This window comes from Euleptes europaea, chromosome 20 (assembly GCF_029931775.1).
Source record: "Euleptes europaea isolate rEulEur1 chromosome 20, rEulEur1.hap1, whole genome shotgun sequence".
Lineage (NCBI taxonomy): Eukaryota > Metazoa > Chordata > Lepidosauria > Squamata > Sphaerodactylidae > Euleptes > Euleptes europaea.
The window spans coordinates 13,293,231-13,310,628 of record NC_079331.1 but is presented as its reverse complement, the minus strand read 5'-3'; the positions used below and the strand labels follow the sequence as shown (position 1 = coordinate 13,310,628).

Genomic DNA, 17,398 nt, shown 5'->3' with positions numbered 1-17,398 from the left:
ACAGACACCATCTCAGTATCCTTTACAACAACCCTGTAAGGTAGGTCAGCATGATTATCCTCATATTGCAGAAAGGGGAAAGAAGAGAGGCTGAATACTAGCAGTTTGCTGAAGGCCACTTGGCGAGTTGGCGGCGGAGGACAAATTCGAATGGTGGTCTTCCTCTTTTGCGGTGCGGTCTCTCAACCCAGATGTTAGCCCACTCAACACCTGTTGGTTGAATGTGTGAGCTGACTCCACCGCAGTTTGGGGTGACATCGCACCACATCTGTGGTGGCCGGCTCAGATCACTTTATATCCCATGGGGAAGGCGCAAAACTGAGCAGTCCAACAGGGGTGTAGGCATTTGCAAGACTCATTCTGGGTTCCCTCGCCTGGCTATCCGAGCCACCGAAGTCACGGTCTAGTTGGGTTCAAACAGGATTTCATTGACTTTTATGTCATTTTCAGACATGGGGACCACATCACAGATTTGTTCTTTGAAAGCTAGGGCGATGGTGTAAGGTTTTCCTTTGGGGTGGCGGGTACACCTTTCGAGGTACGTGTCGTAGTACCCTTTTCCTCTTCCGAGTCTGTTGCCGGTTTTGTCAAAGCCCAGTCCTGGAATTAGGATGAGATCGAGACCATCTGTTGAAGGGGGAAAAAACACACACACACACACATATATATATACACGTACATATATACATACATATGCTCTGACCTGGATAGCGCAGGCTAGCCTGATCTCCTCAGATCTCAGAAGCTAAGCAGGGTCAACCCTGGCTAGTACTTGGATGAGAGACCTCTGAGGAATACCAAGGTGCTACAGCCAGTTACAAAGCAGAGTTTCAGGGGACGGGGACTCAAATGCTTCCTGATTTTACATCTTCCAGTTCTTTGTCACATCAAAAAGAGGTTTTAAAACAACACTTAGATCCCCCCATTCCATTCCTTTAAAAGAGCTCATGGATTGCTTTTAAACATGGTGCTTGGGTTTCCGCGTGGGGAGGGGAAGAAGGGAACCGGATGTTTTTCTCACAGTAAGCACTACAGCCAATTACGAAGCAGCGTTTTCAAGGCTGGTTGTGCTGGTGCGTAGCTTTTTTTAGCATTCGCTGCAGAAAAGTGTGGGACGAGCGACCCTCGAGCCCCAGGTAAAACTCCCAGGCATCAACGGCCAACGTCTCATGCTTGGCGACTGGCAGGGCCATCTTGCTTTTTCGGAAATTGTTTCATGCTTCTGCCAGGCGGAACAAGGGGGACCGGCTGCCGTCCTGAAGGGCTGCCAAGCTTAAAGGCAACCAACGTGCTGATTTGCTATTTTTGGACAGCTACGGAGTGGGAATCGCCAAGGGGAACTTTGAAACAAATGAGCCCGCGATGGTTGTGCACCCCTTTGGAACAAGCCTCATCATTGCCTGCGCTTCTATTTTTATTTTTTGCAAAGGAAACTTCAAGAAGTTTTTCTCTGGGGGTGAAGAAGGAACAACAATGTGTGTGTGTGTGTGTGTATCTATATCTATCTATATATCTATATCGATAGATAGATAGACACAGACAGACAGACAGACAGACAGACAGATAGATAGATAGATAGATAGATAGATAGATTTAAAGACAAAGCCATACAAATGCAAAAGAGATGGAAGCGTCCGGAACTGTATGCCTCAATTCTGCAAAGGGTAGTATTCAGTGTAGAACTCAGCCTCTTAAAGAACCTCGGCTTTAAAAAGGAGACAATCCAGTTTCTAGCCCCTATGTCTGCAAAAATATGTGCTTGAAAGAATGTGTGGGCAATTGAAATATTACAAGCCAGAGAAACTCTTTCTAGAGCCCTTTGAGAGAGGCTTTTCCAAAGATCAGAATAATCTGATCTAATCAATCACGTAGAGAGCCAGAGTGGTCTAGTGGTTAAGAACCTGGGCAACCCAGGTTCGAATCCCCACTTGCACCATGGAAGCTTGCTGGGTGACCTTGGGCCGATCACACACTCTGAGCCCTGACCCTGGCTAGTATTTGGATGGGAGACCTCCAAGGAGTACCAGGGGCGTGACGCGGAGGCAGGCAATGGCAAACCACCTCTGCACGTCTCTTGCCTTGAAAACCCCACCAGGGACGCCGTAAGTCAGCTGTGACTTGACGTTCGGAGGTGGGTTGCCGTTGCCTGCCTCTGCGTGGGCTGAGAGAGTTCGGAGAGAACTGTGACTGGCCCAAGGTCACCCAGCAGGCTTCATGCGGAGGAGTGGGGAATCGAACCCGGTTCTCCAGATTAGAGTCCACCAACCCCTTTACCACGCTGGCTCTGTCTTAATTATAGCGCTGGCCAAAACGGGTCTCTCCAAGCTTAAAGGAATCCTAAAGGAAAATGATCTTCAAGGAAAACAGGCAGGAATTATCTTAACCCCCCTCCTTCTCCCCTTCTTTGTTTAATGTCTCTAGTCTGAAGTAAATTGTTCCCTTCCACTTAATTATTTCGGGCTTCTGGCTGGGAGATGCAATTTATTTGTATATCAGCATCAGTGTGGTCGGATGGGTATTGTACGTGTCATTGCCGCAAGGGCTTCTTCGCAGCTCCTGCCAAGAGTTCGGAGTATTTTTTTTTTATCAGATTTTTTTAAAAAAAGAGAACAAGCAAACATAAATAAATTCTTTCTCCAGCCGGAATGGGGTCCAGATGAACTGTTCCCTAAATGTCCTATGGCCTAAACATTCTCAGTGGCAGATCTTGTGAGTAATTACGTTGGAGGCCAAGGCAAAAGTCACGCTAAAAAGGCAGCCCCGGTCAATAAATGGCAATGTCTAGGCAAAATTACTTTGTCCTGGTATCTCTCCGGGACTCGTTTCTCTGTTGATGCTGGTGTTTCTTTTGGGGAGGGGGAAGAAGAAGGTTGGTTTTTATATGCCGACTTTCTCTGCCACTTAGGGAAGAATCAAACCAGCTCACAATCGCCTTCCCCTCCCAACAGACACCCTGTGAGGTAGGTGGGGCTGAGAGAGCTCTAAGAGAACTGTGACTAGCCCAAGGTCACCCAGCTGGCTCCACATGGAGGAGCGGGGGATCCAACCCGGTTCTTCAGATTAGAGTCCACCGCTCCAAACCACCACTCTTAACCACTACACCATGCTGGGAGAGGAAAGACAGCAGAGACTGGAAGGTGAGTCAGCGTAAAAGAGTGTGGTGTGGTGGTTAGAAAGTCGGGCTAGGATCAGAGAGACCCGGGTTCAAATCCCCACTCTACCATGGAAGCTCACTGGGTGGCCCTGGGCCTCTCTGTCCAGCCTACCTCACAGGGGGGCTGTGAGGATAAGGCAGGAGAGGAGAACGATGCAGGTTACCTTGGGCCAATCGCTCATTCTCAGCCTGGCCTACCTCACACAGCTGTTGTGAGGATAAAACAGAGACGAGAATGATGTAATACGCTTTGGGTCCCCAGGGGGAAGAAAGGTGGGGTATAAATGAAGATGAATAAATAAGTAAATGGCCCAAGGTTACCCAGCAAGCTTCCATGGCTTGAGCAGGGATTCGAACCTGGGTCTCCCTGATACTAGTACGATACTCTTAGCCACTAAATAGGGTTGTCAGATCCCTCTTTGCCACCAGCGGAAGGTTTTTGGGGGGCAGAGCCTGAGAAGGGCAAGGTTGGAGAGGGGAGGGAGTCCATAGAGCCCAATGCCATAGAGTCCAATTGCCAAAGCGGCCATTTGCTCCAGGTGAACTGATCTCTATCGGCTAGAGATCAGTTGTAATAGCAGGAGATCTCCAGCTAGTACCTGGAGGTTGACAACCCTACCACTACACCACACTGGATTTGAATCCACTTCTCCCCGGTCCTAGTCCAACCCACTAGCCATCATACATTCCTGGATCGTTCCCAACCTAATGCTGGAAATACCTCAGGAAGCTTTCCGTTTTAAAATTTAGCTTTGGTCACTTGACTGACTCTTGTCAAATGTATTAATACCGGCTGCCTTCCAGTCGTATTGATTGCATTGGCAGATTCAGCCGGGTCTTTGGGGTGGGAAAATCCAGACTTTGAAGAAATGCCATCAGAAAATGTTAAGGGGGCAGCCCTGTTATCCTCAGGATAATCTGAAATACATTGGTTTTTTTTTTTTAATAAATCCAATGTGCCTGAAATTCTAGAACGGGTGACAAAAAGCAAGGTACAGTTACTGGGCAAACTGAAATTAACGAGATTTCCCTACTAAATAATGTGTGAACATCGCCTTGAATAAATAGCTTTCTGCATAAATATTGAAAAAGGACTTTGAACATAAAATGGCAATCCCCTCTGGAAATAAATCCTCCGCCTGCAAATGAGAAGCCCCTTTGTGACCCAAATTTGCATCGCGCAAATATCCCACAAATTGTCAAACATCCAAATCAAATACTCATGGCTGCCTTACAAGAGTGTCCAGTATGGATTTGAACCCAGGTCTCCCAGATACTTGCCTGACGCTCTAACCGCCACACCGTGCCAGCGGTCATTTGAAGCCGGGGCGTCCCATATTCCTGTCTGACCCCACCACTACGTGACATGGGCTAGCAAGCGTAATGCCGACAACATTCCCCGTGCTGTCGTGGTTGGTTGCAACCCTCTAGTTCGAGCCCTTCGATAGGGAGGTCTTTATGGAAAATGGGTCCATCAGCAGAATTTACAGACAGGCTGCGAGCAAGAGAGCGATCTTTCCCTCTCTCTTCCTCCAAGTCAGCGCCTCCAGCATCCATTCATCTCCCCGCGTCACATTTGCCCTTCTGAACCACCGTCTGATAAAAAATATAAAATTATGATCTTCCCCCCCAAGGCAGCCCTAATTTGCTCAGGTTCAGGATGGATACGGGACAATAATTGTTTGGCGAATAGAACCGAATTTGAGCCGTATGCCAACTTCCGCTTTCTGCACAGCCTCTGCTTAGAGTTTCAGAATTTGACAGCACCTTTCTGCTTGCTTTATTTTTTTTTATTTTTTTTTTAAACCTTTTCCCTGAAGCTTCAGACTTTACAATTTAAGCTGCCTTATACCGAATGAGATCCTTGGTCCGTCGGGGTCAGTATTGTCTACTCAGACTGGCAGGAGCTCTGCGGGGGCTCAGGGAGAGATCTTTCACATCACCTACTTGCCCTTTTAACTGGAGACGCTGGGAACTGAACCTGCAACCTTCTGCATGCCAAGCAAAGGCTCCTCCACTTAATCTGGAGTAACAGCCAAGTCGCAGCACAGATGCAGAGAATAGTGTGGCTGAAAAAAAATATTTCAGACTTATTGGATACCCCCTCAACGGGGCGGAGTGTGTGTAGCACCATGCATAAAATGCCATGGGGGTGTGGTTCTGCTCACAAGTAGGGCCTATATGAACGACATTTGAAGGTCCAGAATGTCTCACATTATCCTGACCTTCCTGACCTTCCCGCCCTGTTCTTCTCCCACCTTAAGACTTCCTTGGCAGCTTCTCATCTGGCCCAGACGTGGCTGTAGCAACTGAGCAAAGGTTCAAATCACACCAAACCACACGGACGCTTTTTGTTGGGTGGTAAATCTGTAGAATACTGACACCTGCCGGCCATCAGAAGTATTTGCATTGCAGTGAGGTAGACACAAATTTGCTCGCAGAGTTGCCGAGTCATGGAAGCTGAGGCCGGGATAAATTCTGTCTGTCTCCAAGGTGCCAGCGAAGTCCTGTTTAATGCGCGTTTCTCATTTTCATTACCCAGCTGCAGAATTCTGCATTTATCCTTACTGAGTTGCACCTTGTTCAAATCCACCCACTTTCCCCATGTGTTCAGATCTCGCTGGATTCTATCTCCATCTTCCGGTGTGTCTCCTACTCCTAATTTTTGTCGCCGTTTCGGGATTATAAACTGCCTTGAATGGCCTTAAATTCCTGCCTGGACATTGCAGTCTTCTCTACATGCCCTGTAGGCAAGACAGGCAGGGCCTTTTAGGTGGTGGCGCCCTGCTTTCGGAATGCCCTCCCTCCCTCGCTCCACCCTGTTCTGCTGCTGACCACCTTTACAAGGCAAGCTCTTCAACAGGCTTTTCATTAGGGGATTGCCTCTCTTTCAATTGCCTATCTTCAAGACTTGTGTTTGATAAATGCCTGCTTCAGTCATGTCTGGCGCAGGCAGGAAGGCAGGAAGGAAGGAAGGCAGGAAGGAAGGAAGGAGCTCCTTTGCTAGAATACTAATGTCCCTCCAGCCCCAAATTCTTCCCGGCTTCGTCTATCAAAGCACCATGGCTCATTGTCTCCGAGCAGAAGTTCTTTCCCAACTTTAAATCGTTTCATTAAAAAATAAATTGCATTAAGAGCTAAGCCTTGATTTTCAATTTTGTCTCATGCCAGGGTCTTTTTTTTCCCTATAACCAGCGTATAAAAATATATTTTAAATTAATATCTAGACTTGGCCATAAATTGTACTGTTAAGTTTTAATCAACCTTCCCTGAAGGGAAGAAAATCTAATAGTGCTGGCAATCACTTTTCAATGATGTTTGGAACATATTTTCCCCCCGTTTTCCCATTATGTCGTTATATTTAATGCCACAGCTTCCAACATGTGATCTCCCTCTATCATTCAATGCATGTCTTATTTAAATCCTTTAATAGGGCCAATACAATGTTATTTACTGCGGGCGGGTTTTTTTCCCCCAGAGCTGTGAATATCAGCTATGCACCTAATTCCCCTAGAATTCACATCGCTTATTCATTATACCTTCTTGTGGTGTCTCCAGTCAAAGGATAAAGTAGGGTAAAAGGCTGGACAGTGAAGAAAGCTGATAGGAAGAAAATAGATTCCTTTGAAATGTGGTGTTGGAGGAGAGTGTTACGGATACCCTGGACTGCCAAAAAAACAAATCAGTGGGTTCTAGATCAAATCAAGCCTGAACTGACCCCAGAAGCTAAAATGACTAAACTGAGGCTATCGTATCTTGGTCACGTCATGAGACGACAAGAGTCACTGGAAAAGACAGTCATGCTAGGAAAAGTTGAGGGCAGCAGGAAAAGAGGAAGACCCAACAAGAGATGGATGGACTCAATAAAGGAAGCCACAGCCTTCAATTTGCAAGATCTGAGCAAGGCTGTCAAAGATAGGACATTTTGGAGGACTTTTATTCACAGGGTCGCCATGAGTCGGAAGCGACTTGACGGCACTTAACACACACACACAGGGTAAAAGGTGACCCACGGGGACCTTAATGACCCATGGGGTGACATCATATCATTTTACAACCTTGGAAGGATGGGAGGAGGAGGATTTTATATGCCGACTTTCTCTACCACTTAAGGGAGAATCAAACCATCTTACAATCTCCCTCCCTTCCTCTCCCCACAACAGACACCTTGTGAGGGAGGTGGGGCTAGGAGAATTCAGAGAGAACTGTGACTAGCTCAAGGTCACCCAGCAGGCTTCATGAGGCGGCGTGGGAAAACCAATCTGGTTCACCAGATTAGCGTCTGCAGCTCATGTGGAGGAGTGGGGAATCAAACCCGGTTCCCCAAATTAGAGTCCACCGCTCCAAACCACCACTCTTAACCACTACACCGCGCCTTAAAGGGGTGGCACGTGTTTGCTCTCCCCTCTCTACTGGGCACGCAGAAGCGCTCTATGGGGCACACAGCCCAACTCACCTGCCCCAGACAAGGCATCTTCCCGGGCGTCGCTCTCAGCAGGCTGATGGATGTTCCAGGAGGTTAAGGGGAGCGAAGCGATTTCTTCATAGGACGCCAGCTTCACCATGTCCATGTGGTTGCCGCAAGGCTTGTACCGTGGCACGAAGCACTCCTTGCCTTGCTGGAAAATGTCCTTAATTATTTCTGCCGTCTGGACCTCATCCGGCATGCTCAGATAGATCGCGATTCGGCGGGACGCTCGATATTTGGGATGCTCGACCAGCTGCTTTGAGAAAAGGAGAGTGTGTTTAGTGGACTGAAAAGCTTATTTTTTGGGGAGGGGGGACCCTGCTGTGTTCATTTAAAGCTTGCCTTTTCCACGAGACCTTTGGCTTTAACCCTCTCCCCAACTTGTAGGTGACCTGTAATGCATAAGAAGCTTCTGGAACTCATGGCCACTGGATGTATTCAGGGTTGCTAATTTAGATGGGTTTCAGAGGGGACTAGACACATTTGTAGAAGCTGAGTCCATCCGTGGCCATTAGTCAAGATGGCTAAATGGAAACCCCACGTTCGGAGGCAGCGGATCTCTAGAGGTCTGTTAGTGGGGAAAGAACAGGGAAGGTCTTTGGTTTCCGTGCCCCTGCCTGTGAGCCTATGGAGGCATTTCATTGGCCACTGCAGGAAACAGGATGCTGGTCTAAAAGGACTATTGGTCTGATGCAGCAGGGCACCCCTTTCTGTTTATGCGTGGTGTAGTGGTTAGAGGGCTGGACTTGGATCTGGGAGATCCAAGTTCGAATCCCCACTGCCGTGGAAGAAGAAGAAGAGTTGGTTTTTAATTGCCGACTTTCTCTACCACTTAAGGAAGAATCAAACCGTCTTACAATCGCCTTCCCTTCCCCTCCCCACAATAGACACCCTGTGATGTAGTTGGGGCTGAGAGAACCATGACTAGCCCAAGGTCACCCAGCTGGCTTTCACGTGTAGGAGTGGGGAAACAAATCCAGTTCACCAGATTAGCCTCCGCCGCTCATGTGGAGGAGTGGGGAATCAAACCCGGTTCTCCAGATCAGAGTCCACCGCTCCAAACCACCGCTCTTAACCACTGCACCACACTGGCTCCCAGCTTATGAAGGCTTGTTGGGTGACCTTGGGCCAGTCACACCCTCTCAGTTTAACCTTCCTGTTATGGTGAAGATGAAATGAAAGAAGAAGAGTTGGTTTTTATATGCCAACTTTCTCTACCACTTAAGGAAGACTCAACCAGCTCACAAACACCTTCCCTTCCCCTCCCCACAACAGACCCTGGGTGAGGAAGGTGGGGCTGAGTGAGTGTGACTAGCCCAAGGTCACCCAGCTGGCTCCGTGTGTAGGAGTGAGGAAACCAACCTGGTTCACCAGATTAGCCTCTGCCGCTCATGTGGAGGAGTGGGGAATCAAACCCGGTCCTCCAGATCAGACTTCACCGCTCCAAACCACCGCTCTTAACCACTGCACCATGCTGGCTCTCAGGAAAAGCAGGATATCAATAAATACATTGAAGTTTTGTGTAAGCATCCCTGTCCTTCCCCACATTAAGCTCTCTCCTTCTGCTTTTTGCCTTTTGTTTCTTTTAAACGTGGTCTGTTTTTTGTCTATAAACTCACCTTCCCGTTCCCACGGGGGCTACGAGGAAGAAGTATGCAACGGAAGCTTCCCCAACTGCGCCGCCCTGTGAATGAGCCTGAAAACTATACCAATGTTTGCAAAAGGGGGGGAATATACTTGTCGCCTTTCTGTATCATCCATTACTGCTGAATCAGAGCGTGCCGCCCAGCAGGGCTTTCCATCAGGAAAGCAAACATTAAGCAAGCAAAAACCACCCGGCGATCTAATTAAACACCGGAGGCTAGGTCAATGCTGAGCAATTGCTCTAATTCCAAATTTAAGACTCCTGGAAAATGAGTCTTTAGACAAAAGTGCTGGAAATCATCTCTGCGTCCCGCCGTCGCCTCTTTCCGTTTCCAGGTATTTCGGTACCCTTCCCATCCTTTTCATCTCTCTTGCTTTGCATCGTTGACATCTTTTTTCAGGCAGGTTAGGTTTTAAGATTTTAATAGTGATGATGATTGCAGATGTTGCAGTAGAAAAGAGCAAGAGTCCAGTAGAACCTTAAAGACTAACAAAATTTCTGGCAGGGTATGAGCTTTTGTGAGTCGCAGCTCACTTCTTCAGATACCATACGTCAGGGGTGTCAAACATAAGGCCCGCAGGCCAGATCCGGCCCCTTGAAAGGGTATGTGGCTCAGTGATAGAGCATCTGCTTGGCATGCAGAAGGTCCCAGGTTCAATCGCCGGTATCTCCAGTTAAAGGGACTAGGCAGGTAGGTGATGTGAAAGACCTCTGCCTGAGACCCTGGAGAGCCACTGCAGGTCTGAGTAGACAATACTGACTTTGATGGATCAAGGGTCTGATTCAGTAGAAGGCAGCTTCATGTGTTCACGAGAGCTCTTATCCAGCCCATGAGCAGCCAAGGGAGCCACCCCACCCCCAGTCCCGATCTGGGCTGGCGAGGCATGGCCCGGCCCAACCAAGTGACATTTATGTCGTCTCCGTCCCTCATAACAAATGAGTTTGACACCCCTGCCATACGTTGTTCAGATTGCATATGTTGTTATGCTTTACCTTTTTGCTTGTATTGATTACTGTGTTTAATTTTCTTGTGGCTAGCTGACCTCAGGGCAGGAGGATGGATGGATGGCTGGATGGCTGGATAGATGGATACATGGATACATGGATAGATGACAGATAGATGGGTAGATGGGTAGATGGATAGATAGATGGATAGATAGATGACAGACAGATGGGTAGATGGATAGATAGATGACAGATAGATGGGTAGATGACAGATAGATGGGTAGATGACAGATAGACAGACAGACAGACAGACAGACAGACAGACAGATCCAAGTCTGGTCAGTTTCTAGCATCTTGCCGTGTTGTGCAGCTCTGAGCCACTAGGTGGCAGTAAAACCTAATGTCCACCAGATTCTCATAATGTGACCAAAGTACAATAACCTCAGTTTAGTTATTTTAGCTTCTAGGGACAGTTCAGGCTTAATTTGTTCCAGAATCCCTTGATGTGTCTTTTTGGCTGTCCAGGGTATCTGTGAAACTCTCCTCCAGCACCATATGTTGGACGCGTGGGTTAGCCGCGTGGCTAATTCTCCAACATCACCCCACCAATCACACAAGGGCCAGGGATGTTACCCCTATTATAATTATTATAGGTGCACTCAGAGTTTAGGTTTGTTGAAATTAAATCAAGAGAGTTTCCACCTAGACCTTAGGGAGGATTTCCTAACAGAGCGGTTCCTCAGTGGAACAGGCTTCCTCGGGAGGTGGTGAGCTCTCCTTCTCTGGAGGTTTTGAAGCAGAGGCTAGATGGCCATCTGTCAGCAATGCGGATTCTATGACCTTGGCAGTTCATGAAAGGGAGGGCAACTTGGCCATCTTCTGGGCATGGAGTAGGGGGTCAATGGGGGTGTGGAGAGGGAGGTGGTTGTTAATTTCCTGCATTGTGCAGAGGGTTGGACTAGATGACCCTGGTGACCCCTTGCAACCCTATGATTCTTCTGGGCGTGGAGTTGGGGTCACTGGGGGTGTGGGGGGGGAGGTAGTTGTGAATTTCTTGCATTGTGCAGGGGGTCGGACTAGATGACCCTGGCGGCCCCTTGCAACCTATGATTCTTCTGGGCGTGGAATAGGGGTCACTGGGGGTGTGTGGGGGGGGGAGGTAGTTGTGAATTTCCTGCCTCATGCAGGGGGTCGGACTAGATGACCCTGGCGGCCCCTTGCAACCCTATGATTCTTCTGGGCATGTAGGGATCACTGGGGGGTGGGGGGGAGGTAGTTGTGAATTTCTTACATTGTGCAGGGGGTCGGACTAGATGACCCTGGCGGCCCATGCAACCCTATGATTCTTCTGGGTGTGTGTGGGGGGGAGGTAGTTGTGAATGTCCTGCCTCGTGCAGGGAGTTGGACTAGATGACCCTGGAGGACCCTTCCAACCCTATGATTCTTCTGGGCATGTAGGGATCACTGGGGGTGTGGGGGGGGAGGTAGTTGTGAATTTCTTGCATTGTGCAGAGGGTCGGACTAGATGACCCTGGCGGCCCCTTGCAACCCCCCCAATCCTGCGGCGTGTCCGTGCGCGTGCATCGCGCCGAGCAGAAGCCTCGCCTTCCCTCCTTCCCTCCCTCCCCCGGCGGGGCTTTCCCCGGGGATCGGGGGGGTTTCCCGGCGCGCGGGAGGGGGGAGCCCCTCGGCCACCCACCTGCGCCCCCAGCAGCCGCGACTGCCGGCGCTTCTCGGCCGCGCTCAGCGCCTCCAGGCGCCGCTTCAGCTCGGCGCGCAGAGCCCGCTTGGCCGCCTGCAGCGCAGCCATGGCGCCGCAGCCCGGTCCCCTCTCCAGGCGCGCTGGCCGGCCGCCCGGCCCCTCCCCAAGAGGCGGGCAGGGAGATCGCCGCCCCCAGGCCCGCGGGGAGGGAGGGCTGGGGAGAAAGGGCCGCTGCCCGCCCCCTCCGAGCGCCAGCTGCCCTTGGAACCGTACAGTTGGAAGGGGCCCCCAAGGTCATCTAGTCCGACCCCCTGCACAAGGCAGGAAACTTACAACTATCCCCCCCACACACACCCCCAGTGACCCCTACTCCACGCACAGACAAATGATAAGAGTTGGAAGGGACCACCAGGGTCATCTAGTCCGACCCCCTGCACGAGGCAGGGAATTCACAACTACCTCCCCCCCACACCCCCAGTGACCCCCTACTCCACGCCCAGAGGAATCATAGGGTTGGAAGGGGCCACCAGGGTCATCTGGTCCGACCCCCTGCACAATGCAGGGAATTCATAACTACCTGCCCCCCACACACACCTCCAGTGACCCCCTACTCCACGCCCAGAAGAATCATAGAGTTGGAAGGGACCACCAGGGTCATCTAGTCCAACCCCCTGCACAATGCAGGGAATTCACAACTACCTCCCACACACACACACACACACAGGACCCCCTACTCCATGCCCAGAAGAAGAATAAAGTTGGAAGGGGCCACCAGGGTCATCCAGTCCGACCCCCTGCACGAGGCAGGGAACGCACAACTACCTCCCCCCCACACCCCCAGTGACCCCCTACTCCACGCCCAGAGGAATCATAGGGTTGGAAGGGGCCACCAGGGTCATCTAGTCCAACCCCCTGCACAAGGCAGGAAATTCAAAACTACCTCCCCCCCACACACCCTCAGGACCCCCTACTCGACACCCAGAAGAATCATAGAGTTGGAAGGGACCACCAGGGTCCTCTAGTCCAACCCCCTGCACAATGCAGGGAATTCACAACTACCTCCCACACACACACACACCCAGGACCCCCTACTCCATGCCCAGAAGAAGAATAAAGTTGGAAGGGGCCACCAGGGTCATCTAGTCCAACCCCCTGCACGATGCAGGGAATTCACAACTACCTCCCCCCCACACGCACACCCAGTGATCCCTACTCCACCCCCATGCCATCGTATTCCCTATTACTATGTATGGGTGTGAAAGCTGGACAGTGAAGAAAGCTGATAGGAAGAAAGTAGATTCCTTTGAAATGTGGTGCTGGAGGAGAGGGTTACGGATTCCGTGGACTGCCAAAAAAACAAATCAGTGGGTTCTAGATCAAATCAAGCCTGAACTGACCCTAGAAGCTAAAATGACTAAACTGAGGCTGTCGTATTTTGGTCACATCATGAGACGACAAGAGTCACTGGAAAAGACAGTCATGCTAGGAAAAGTTGAGGGCAGCAGGAAAAGAGGAAGACCGACCAAGAGATGGATGGACTCAATAAAGGAAGCCTCAACCCTCAATTTGCAAGATCTGAGCAAGGCTGTCAAAGATAGGACACTTTGGAGGACGTTGATTCATAGGGTCACCATGAGTCGGAAGCGACTTGACGGCACTTAACACACACACACATATGTAGAATCAAGCCCCTTGAAAATCTTGAAAATCTGGTGGTGCTAAGTGCCGTTAAGTCTAGGGACTTCCAAGTGGGACCTGGGGATCCCCCCGAATTTCAGCTCATCTCCAAACTACAGAGATCTGTTTCCCTGGAGGAAATGCGTGCTTTGGAGGGTGGACTCTATGGCATTGCGCCCCACTGAGGTCCCTGCCCTCCCCAGGTGCCACCCCCAAATCTCCAGGAGTTTTCCAACCTGGAACTGGCAACCCTCCCCCCTCCCCATTCCTTGCCAGTGCCTGGGGGGACCTGGCAGCCCTAACTCTGTGGCATTGTACCCCGTTGCGGTCCCTGTCCTCCCCAGGCTCCATCCCCAGATCTCCAAGGATTTTCTGGAGACTGCAATTTGATTTTTGTTTGGAAAAGAATGAATATACTACGCAATATAGGGGGGGGGGGAAATCTTTTTGAATTGTGATCCCCAAGCAGATAATTGTACACACAAACACGGTTTCAAAATAATAACCCCCCTCAAATAAATAACATATAAATAAAATTTCAGATGAAAAAAATGGAAATCAGTTTTCTGATAACCCAAACAGCTGCCACGACGTATCTTGTGGACACATCTTGTTCTTGCAGGAAACTCCAACCAAATTGGTCAGTAATATTGACTGAAGAAGGAGAAGGCAGCCAGGATTTTGGTCTTCATCCAGTGTAAAGACAGCCAGGGACTTTTGTCTTCAAATTTTGGTACGAAGCCGTTGTCCTGCAGAAAAGAGTGGACGATATCTCATTAGGACTAATTTAGTTTTATTTTTGTTTAAGAACTGCAGAACAGCCAACTTTTTCTTGAAAGGTCACGAACGAGATCCTATTTACCAACCATTTCATTAACTGAAGAGCCAGTGTGGTGGTGTGGTTAAGAACGGTGGTTTGCAGCGGCGGACTCTGATCTGGAGAACCGGGTTTGATTCCCCGCTCCTCCACGTGAGTGGCGGAGGCTAATCTGGTGAACTGGATTGGTTTCCCTACTCCTACACACAAAGCCAGCTGGGTGACCTTGGCCTAGTCACAGCTCTCTTAGAGCTCTCTCAGCACCACCTACCTCACAGGGTGTCTGTTGAGGGGAGGGGAAAGGAAGGTGGTAGAGAAAGTCAGTATATAAAAACCAACTTTTCTTCTACTCCTTCGAATCTGTTTAGGATTGTCCAGATTCATTCTGTGAGCTTCACGGTTTAGGAGGGATTCGAACCCACACAAAAACAGTCTTTTGGCACCCTGAGGGCGAACAAAAGTGTTATTCCAGCATACATTTTGGTGAAGCCCGTTGCTTCAAATATGAGGAATTAAATCACTGGCCGTCTTCAAGCAACGGCTAGACAAACACTTGTCAGGGATGCTCTAGGCTGATCCTGCATTGAGCAGGGGGTTGGGGTAGATGGCCTGTATGGCCATTAAAATCTAGGATTCCAGTCTTCAGCTAGGCAGCTAATTTTATTTTGCAGTTTCGGCCTTACTGTATGTTTGATTTTCAGTTCTCTATTTATTTAAAATAGTTATATGCCTGCTTTTCTCCTGAAAGCTGAGGATTCACTCATAGCATCTAAAGCTCTGATCTACAGAAGCTTACGTGGACATCAAATTTTAATTTTTTTAAAATGCCTGCCTTTCTCCCTACCGGTGACGCAGATTGGTTTACATCATGCCATTATATTCACATAATGATTTTGTTAGCCTTTAAGGTACCACAAGACTCTTGTTTATTCTAACTACACCCGCTCTCATGAGTGATACAAGAATCATCTCAGCTCTACATAAGTGCTGGGTGACATTCAAGGGGGTGTTTTGTGATACCCCTTTCTCCTGTATTTCCACAGGCTTGGAATCTAACTCCTATGATGAAAAAGAAATCAATTTAAAAAAAAAATTCAGGATGAGAAACAGTAATCAACGCCAAAACTTACCCATCCTCCATTTTTGACAATCCACTTTGCTTGGGTGTTGACGATATAGTCTGTGATAAAGTGAGAAATCTGCTTGAGGTTGTCGGCCGTCATAAGAACTCCTTGTTCTTGGAGCTTCCTGGCCAGAATCCCTCCAAACAGAAATATCGTCACAATCCGTCCCCAGTTGGTGTTTCCATCTGCAAATTCGTTGGCCATCGCTTGAATGAAAATTTGGTTGGCTCTTTCTGGGGAACAGATCTCAAGCTTGTCCAGATAGGGTCTCAAGTTCTCTTCCACTTCCCCTTGAAGGGAAGATGCGACTCTTCGTAAGACTTGAGCGGCCCGGCAGGGGGGTGCTCCGGACTCGGATTCCAGACAGACATATCTCAGATAGTCTTGAACCAAGTTGTAAACGTACAGGAAATCAGAGTCCTCCATTGACGAGCAAACCCGGAAGGCGACGGACAGACTTTGACCCAGGTAGTCTTCCTGCTCCAAAAGCTGAAAACTAAACTAAACAACTTTGGCAGTGTCGTCCCCTCAGAGGATCGGTGGGGTTTTTCTTTGCATCATCTGGGGTTTGGCAAAAGCCATTACGCTGAAAGCGATGGGGAAATTGACATGCTGCTTACGAGTGGGAAGTGAAAACCCGTGACGTGCGCCTTTCGGAGAGAGACGAGACTTCCTCTAAAAATGATTTCCTAGTTCTCTGGCAGTGCCGTCCTGGGCAGAGTTACTCCCTGCTAAAGCCGTAGCCTTCAGTGGACTAAGAAGGTCTAAATCTTTTTAGGATTGTGCTATCAGTGTGGCGGAAGGAACCGTTACCGCTCCCGAGCATGAAAAAACAGCTCATTAGCAGTACATAATGGCACAAAGTCACCAAATCGAATGAACTGATGCTGGCTCAATAAAGTTTGCAGGAAAATCCCTGTCCATTCAAGTTAAACTAAAAACATGTGTAATCTTTTTTTTCAGAGGGAACTAGAACACGACTGTTTTAAAAGGTTAAGGCCCAGCCCTATAATCGGTGGTTTTCCAACTGTGTCCCTAGAAACTAGTTTCCCAGAAGTCTGGCAGAGATTCCAGCATAGGGAACTAATCTGGCGTATTGCTAAAAGAGTCTGGGGAAACTTGTTCCCATAGCCCTGCTCTACCATGAAATGCATACATGAAATACAGAGAGCCAGCCTGGCTCTCTCCACCTAGCCTACCTCATAAGGCTGTTGTGGGGATAAAATGGAGGAGGGGAAAACGATGACCCGAGCCACTTTAGGTAGGGTTGCCAGCTCTGGGTTGGGAGTGGAGCCTAAGGAGGGCGGGGTTTGGGGAGGGGAGGGATTTCATTGGGGTATAATCCCATAGGCTCCATCTTCCAAATTGGCCATTTTCTCCACCTTCCAAATTGGCCATTTCCAGGCAAATTGATCTCTGGCGCCTGGAGATCAGTTGTAATCCCTGGAGATCTCCAGCCACCACCTGGAGGTTGGCAACCCTAACTTTAGGCCCCCATTGAGACGAAAAGCAGTGTATAACTGAAGAAATTCTGTCTAGACATTAGGAAAAATTTTCTAACAGAGCTGTTCCTCACTGGAACAGGCTTCCTCGGGAGGAACCCCCTTCACAATGCAGTAAATTCACAACTACCTCCCCCTCCCACACCCCCAGTGACCCCTACTTCATGCTCAGAAGGTGGCCAAGATGCCCTCCCTCTCATCATCTGCTTGAGGTCATAGAATCAGCATTGCTGACAGATGGCCATCTAGCCTCTGCTTAAACACCTCCAGGGAAGGAGAGCTCACCACCTCCCGAGGAAGCCTGTTCCACTGAGGAATTGCTCTAACTGTTAGAAAATTCTTCCTAATGTCTCTTTTGATTTCA

General features: G+C 49.1%; 2 protein-coding genes across 2 annotated transcripts; both read right to left on the bottom strand.

Annotated features, from left to right (window-relative positions):
- Positions 1-403: 403 nt before the first annotated feature.
- Positions 404-14,200, bottom strand: MTHFS (methenyltetrahydrofolate synthetase). Its single transcript, XM_056866087.1, has 4 exons — positions 14,172-14,200; positions 11,912-12,128; positions 7,611-7,875; positions 404-627 (listed from the first exon to the last, which is right to left on the bottom strand). Exons 1-4 carry the CDS (start codon positions 14,198-14,200, stop codon positions 404-406), a joined length of 735 nt encoding a protein of 244 aa, XP_056722065.1.
- A 32-nt stretch (positions 14,201-14,232) lies between these two features.
- Positions 14,233-15,958, bottom strand: BCL2A1 (BCL2 related protein A1). The gene is made up of 2 exons (XM_056865845.1): positions 15,539-15,958; positions 14,233-14,340 (listed from the first exon to the last, which is right to left on the bottom strand). The coding sequence occupies exons 1-2, from the start codon at positions 15,956-15,958 to the stop codon at positions 14,233-14,235; spliced, it is 528 nt and encodes a 175-aa protein (XP_056721823.1).
- Positions 15,959-17,398: the final 1,440 nt, after the last annotated feature.

Bases quoted from the DNA above. Each gene is read 5' to 3' on its own strand.
- MTHFS (XM_056866087.1), bottom strand. From the start codon at position 14,200: ATGTGTCCACAAGATACGTCGTGGCAGCT. The intron at 7,876-11,911 runs GTGGGTGGCCGA...TTCTCAAAGCAG, and splicing joins CGCGGCTGCTGGGGGCGCAG to CTGGTCGAGCATCCCAAATA. The intron at 628-7,610 runs GTGAGTTGGGCT...CCCCTTCAACAG, and splicing joins AGATGCCTTGTCTGGGGCAG to ATGGTCTCGATCTCATCCTA.
- BCL2A1 (XM_056865845.1), bottom strand. From the start codon at position 15,958: ATGGAGGACTCTGATTTCCTGTACGTTTACAACTTGGTTCAAGACTAT. The intron at 14,341-15,538 runs GTAAGTTTTGGC...TCTTTTCTGCAG, and splicing joins TTGTCAAAAATGGAGGATGG to GACAACGGCTTCGTACCAAA.